At 56.0% G+C, this 5,895-nt stretch overlaps 1 protein-coding gene across 1 annotated transcript in view; it reads right to left on the bottom strand.

The window, feature by feature from the left end:
• DPF2 (D4, zinc and double PHD fingers family 2) overlaps nt 1-5,895 on the bottom strand; it is a 13,740-nt gene that overhangs the window by 7,451 nt on the left and 394 nt on the right. Inside the window, exons 2-4 of the mRNA XM_010002623.1 lie at nt 3,043-3,203; nt 1,394-1,501; nt 1,019-1,182 (exon numbers count right to left, since the gene is read on the bottom strand). Of these exons, the coding sequence (XP_010000925.1) occupies nt 1,019-1,182; nt 1,394-1,501; nt 3,043-3,203 (433 nt within the window). The remainder of the gene's footprint in view (nt 1-1,018; nt 1,183-1,393; nt 1,502-3,042; nt 3,204-5,895) is intronic.

The following is a 5,895-nucleotide window of genomic DNA, read 5'->3' as shown; positions in this document are numbered from 1 at the left end:
ACCACAGAAAGAATCAGGGAGGGGGAAAAATGGGGGTTATTTTAAGGAAAATGACTGTGTAACAGCTCAGACTGAGCCCTGGGAATGGCCCCTCCAGCCGGATCTGGGGCTAATCCATCCCAAGCCGGGCTGAGCTGGGACCTTCACCCTGGATCAGGGATCAGGGGGTTCAAAGTCCAGTTTGCACCTGGGAGGGGAAGAAGGGGAGCTGAGACAATCCCAGCATCCTTTAACTGGGATGTATGGGAGAGGCAGATGGGAGGATGGAGCAGGGAAGGTTTAATCCTGAAATTTTTGGGCCAGAGTCTCCCTTTCCCTGAATTTGGGGAGTAGAATCTCCTTGATCCTAAATTTTCAGAGCAGAATTTCCCTTTCCCTGAGTTTCAGGGCCAGAATCTCCTTCTCCCTGAATTCTGGGGCCAGAATCTCCCTTCTCTTAAATTCTGGGGCCAGAATCTCCCTTCTCCTAAATTCTGGGGCCAGAATCCCCCTCTCTACAAATTTTGGGGCCACAATCTCCCTTCTCCTAAATTTTGAGGCCACAAACTCCCTTCTCCTAAATTTTGGGGCCACAATCTCCCTTCTCCTAAATTTTGAGGCCACAAACTCCCTTCTCCTAAATTTTGGGGCCATAATCTCCCTTCTCCTGAATTCTGGGGCCAGAATCTCCCTAAATTTTGGGGCCAGAATCTTCTCTTCCCTGAATTTTGGAGCCAGAATCTGCTTTCTCCTAAATTTTGGGGCCAGAACCTCCCCTTCCCTGAATTCTGGGAGCAGAATCTCCCTTTCCTGGGAACCAGGGGAGATCCTAAGTGACCCCTGAGGACAGAACATCCCTGTGTCCCCTCACACCTCCATAGGGAACCAACCCCCAACCTCCCACTCCCCAGCAGATCCCAGCAACTCTTCCCACTCTCCCCAAACCCCCTCCCAAATCTTACTGGGGTGGGAAACCAGCCAGGTGTGGGTGTTTCCCCCCTGGATCTCCCCTTCCCAGCCCAGGGAGGGACCCTCTCACCTTCCGGGCGCGGCTGTTGGTGACAGGGAACTCGCCCAGGCTGTCGTCGTCCATGCGGGGGTCCGGGAGTGCCCGTTTCTCCAGGGGGTCTGTCCTCAGCAGGGCCTCCAGGCTGCTGCCATCCTGGGACATCAGCCCTTCCTTCTTCAAGCTCTGATCCGTGTCTGCAGGGAAAAAGGTGGAAAATCCAGCTGGGAAAACCAAGATCCCACCTCCCCCAGTCAACGTTCCCACCCTTCCCCACCACATTCTCACCCTTCCCCACCACATTCTCACCCTTCCCCACCATCAACCCTCCCACGACCCAGGGACCTTTGGGATTTCCAATCCCCCCTCATCCCTTTTTTTTGGGGGAGGCAGAAATGTAGGATGTACCTGGTTTGATGGAAGGGAAGGAAAGCCTGGGGTCCTCTGGAGGATGAGCACGACGTTTCTTCCTCCAGCGCCGGGCGGGGTAGGAGTAGAGCTGCCCAGCAGCCAAGCCTGCAATTAAAAACACCCCCTAATTAACCCCAGAATCCTCCAGGGTGGAAGGAACCTCTGGAGATCATCCAGGCCAAGCTCCTGCTGGAGCAGGATTTCCTGGAGGACATTCTGGTGGGAGGTGTCCCTGGCCATGCTACAGGTGGGACTGGGTGGTCTTCAGATCATGGAGCGGTTTGGGTTGGGAGGGACCTTTAAGGTCACCTGGAGAATCCACTAGATGATCTTCAAGGGGGGGTGGGACCTTCCAGGTCACCTGGGTCCCATGTTCTGTGGCAACCACAGGGGGGTGGAGGTGGGATGGGACCTCCCAGGTCATCTGATCCATCCATCTGCTCAGCTGGGTCACCAAGAGCTGCTTGTCCACAGATGGTGCTTGGAGCAACCTGGGCTGGTGGGAGGTGTCCCTGCCCATGTAGGAGAGTTGGATCTAGATGATCTTGAAGGTCCTTCCCACCCAAACCATTCCATGATCCTATGATCCTCTTGCCATTCCCCTATCAGACCTTTCCAGCCCTTTCCCTGAGCTCTCTCCTCAGCCTTCTGCTCTCAGCTGAGCAGTCCCAGCTCTCCCAGCCTCTCCACCCAGAGAGATGCTCCCACCCCACTTTGTTCCCTCCCCTGGACTCTCTCCACCAGTTCCCTGTCTCTCTTCAACTGGGCAACCCAGAACCGGTCCCAGTTCTCCAGCTGTGGCCTCTCCAGGGCAGAACAAAGGGGCAGGATGAACCTTTTGGGGAGTCTGCAGGGTCAGGGAGGTCCTAGGAGATTTAGGGGGGGCTGAGAGGTACTATGAGGGGATTCTGGGGGGACGTGTAGGGTCTGTGAGATTGTAGGAGGGGATTTAGGGGGGGTTGAAGAGGCTGAGGGGGTCTGTGAGGTCTTAAGGGGGATTTAAGGGGATCTTAGGGGGGTCTGCGTAGGGTCAGCAGGGTCCTAGGGGGACCTGGGGGGTCAGTGAGGACCTAGGAGGGGATTTAGGGGAGGTGTGAGGTCCTAGGAGATGATTTAGGGGGGTCTGAAGGGGATAAGTGAGATCCAAGGGGGAATTTGGGGGGTCCTAAGGGTGCTCTGTGGGGACTTTGTGAGGTTCTTGGGGGTCCCACAGAGGTTTTGGGGGATCCTGAGGAAGTTCTGAGGGCCATGGGGGTGCTTTGGGGGGTCCTGGGGAGGCTCTGGGGAGTCCCAGGGAGGTTTTGGGGGATCCTGAGGAGGTTCTGGGGACCATGGGGGTGCTTTGGGGGATCCTGGGAAGGGTCTGGGAGGTCCTAGAGGTGTTTAGGGGGGGCCTGGGGAGGTTTTGGCAGGTCCTGGGGAGGTTTGGGGGGGTCTCAGGGAGGGTTTGGGGTCTCTGTTCCCCAGCTGACCCCCTGTCCAGCCCCCACTGGAGACGTGGGATGAGCCCTGACCCAGCACTGAGCCCTGGGGACCCCTCCAACCTCCATCCCGACCCTCCGAGCTCTGTCCCTTCCCACAGGGGCTGATCCCACCCCCACCCATGGGTTCCCTCACTCTCATCCCAGGGCTCTTCCCCATCCTACCAGGCCCTCGGTGTCGTTTCTCCATCCAGATGTAGCAGTTGCTCTGGGCCACTCCAGTCTGGGAGTCCAGGAAGGGGAGACGGACGCTCCTCTCGGCGCAGAGCCGGGCGTTGTAGCTGTGACACTGTTCCATGGCATCCCGGTAGTACTGCTCCCCCAGGCTGGTGTTGGGGAGGAGAAGAAGGTTCAGCTCCAACCCTCAAACCTCCTGAACCCCAAATTCCAACCCTGGAGATTGGCCACGGGGAGAGGGAAACGCCACATTCCTTCTCAGAGACCCGCTGGGAGGAAGAAGAGCCCGGGATGGAACCTCTGGGAGGTGAGGATGGGACTTGATGGGGTATTTTGTGGGATCATGGGATGGGTTGGGTTGGGAGGGACCTTAAAGATCATCTAGATCCAACCTCCCACCAGCCCAGGTTGCTCCAAGCTCCATCCAACCCTTGGACACTTCCAGGGATGGGGCACCCACCTTAAAAATCATCTAGTGGATCATCCAGGTGGTGTGGAAGGTCCCTCCCAACCCAAACCATTCCATGATCTGAAGCTCATCCAGTCCCACCCCCTGCCATGGGCAGGGACACCTCCCACCAGCCCAGGTTGCTCCAAGCTCCATCCAATCCTTGGACACTTCCAGGGATGGAGCTTCCACAGCTTCTCTGGACAACCTCTTCCAGAGTCTCACCACTGAAGAACTTCCTCCTGATCTCCAAGCTCAACCTCCCTCTTCCAGTTTAAAACCATCATCCCTTGTCTTCTCACTCCTGCCCTTGTCCCAAGTCCCTCCCCAGCTTTCCTGGAGCCCCTTCAGGCACTGGAAGGTGCTCTAAGGTCTCTCTGGAGCCTTCTCCTCTCCACGTTGAACACTCTAACTCTCCCAGCCTGGCTCCATCATAGAGGTTCTGCAGCCCTCAGATCATCTTTGTGGCCTCCTCTGGACACCTTCCAACAGCTCCACATCCTTCCTGTGTTGGGGGCTCCAGAGCTGGACACAGAACTCCAGGTGGGATCTCCCCAGGGCTGAGCTGAGGGGCACAATCACCTCTCTCCATCTGCTGGTCACTCTTCTTTGGATATAGCCCAGGCCATGGTTGGCCTTCTGGGCTGCAACTGCACGTTGGTGGTTCATGTCCAGCTTTTGGTCCTCCAGGACCCCCAGGTCTGTCTCCAGTGTGTCCCCCCCCCAACCTGGACTCCTATCTCCAGTTGCATCAGCCCAGCTGCAGGACCCTGCACTTGGCCTCCTTGAACATCACAAGCTTCTCTTGGGTCCACTTCTCCAGCTCCCTCTGGATGACATCCCACCCCTCTGGCATATTGACCACACCACCCAGCTTGGTGTCATCAACAAACCTGCTGGTGGTGCCCTCAGCACCAGTGTCAGCACCATTAATGAGGGTATTAATTAATTAATTAGTCGCAGTACAGACCCCTGGGGGACACCACTTGTCCCCATTTTCCACCTGGACATTGAGCCACTGACCATTGTCCTCTGGATGTGACCATCCAAAGCTCCTTATCTACTGAAGAGTCCACCCATCCAACCTGTATCTCCCTGACTTAAGAGAGAAGGATGGTGTGGGGGACCTTGCAGAAGTCCAGGTTGGATATTAATGAGGGAATAATGAGGAGGAAGATGCCAGTGAGGAAGGCTGGGTGAAACATCCCACCCCATGGAGGAGGAGATGGAAACAGAGTCACCAAAGCATTCCAAGGTCAGCCAGGTGAGGAGGCACCCTGAGGGAAACCTCCAGGAGATGCCAAAAGAAAACCTGGAACCACCAAAAAACCACCAGGAGATGCCAAAAGAAAACCTGGGAATACAAAAAGTCCTGGGAGATGCCAAAAAAAACAAACCCTGGAAACTCCAAGAAACCATCAGAAGATGCCAAAAGAAAACCTGGAACCACCAAAAAGACACCAGGAGATGCAAAAAAAAACCTGGAAACATCAAAAAACCACCAGGAGATTCATGCCAAAAAACCTGGTACCAACAAAAAAACACCAGGAGATGCCAAAAGAAAACCTGGGAATACAAGAAAAAAACCAAACCCTGGGAAATACCAAAAGAAAAGGTCAATGAACATCTCCAAGTCCAGAAATCCCATCCAGTGGGATGGGCCTCCCTTGCAGGGCTCTCTAGGGAGCTGGGAGGGTGGGCAGTGGGGGGGGTTATAAACCACCCCAAGGGGATACAATCTCCCCCTCATATAGGGGGGATCCCAACCCCCAGTTTTTAGGGGTGTCTATAGCAGACCCCCCTGCTGGGGCTCTAAAGGCCCCCCCAGGGTGGGGAACCCCCATCCCAAGGGCACACTGAGGAGACCCCCCCACACCCTGCTCCTAAGGATCCATAGGGCACAACCATGTAGGACCATGAAGGAGGGACCCTCTTCTCCCACCAGAACATATGGGACCCCATTTGTGTGTCTGGGGGGGGGGGTGTCTCACTCATAGAGCCACTCACCCCCACCCTCAAGGATGCTCATACAACCCCCCCCCCCGCTTCCAGGCCCTAAGGGGGAAAACACCCCCAGGGTCCTGCCAGGATCTTAAAGGGGGAAAATTCCCACCCTACCCATTCCCTACGAAGAGGCTGAGGGGGGTAAGTGCATCCCTTGGGAACTGTAAGACCCTCTCACAGGGATGCATTGGGATGAGACCCCCCCTGGGCCTCCAGGAGACACTCACAAGGCCACACAGAGCAGACCCCGACTTTTGGGGCTCTATAGCCCCCTTTCCAGCGCACCCCACCCCCAGAACTCTATAAAACCCCTTTAAATCTCTAAATAAAGGGGGTTTTCCCTCACGGAACCGCACAGAGAAACTCTCTCCCCCCCCTCAAAGTTCCCC

Source organism: Chaetura pelagica, unplaced genomic scaffold (assembly GCF_000747805.2).
Source record: "Chaetura pelagica isolate M959 unplaced genomic scaffold, ChaPel_1.0 scaffold748, whole genome shotgun sequence".
Taxonomy (NCBI): Eukaryota; Metazoa; Chordata; class Aves; order Apodiformes; family Apodidae; genus Chaetura; species Chaetura pelagica.
The sequence above is the reverse complement of the archived record's forward strand: the minus strand, read 5'-3'. Positions and strand labels throughout refer to the sequence as shown.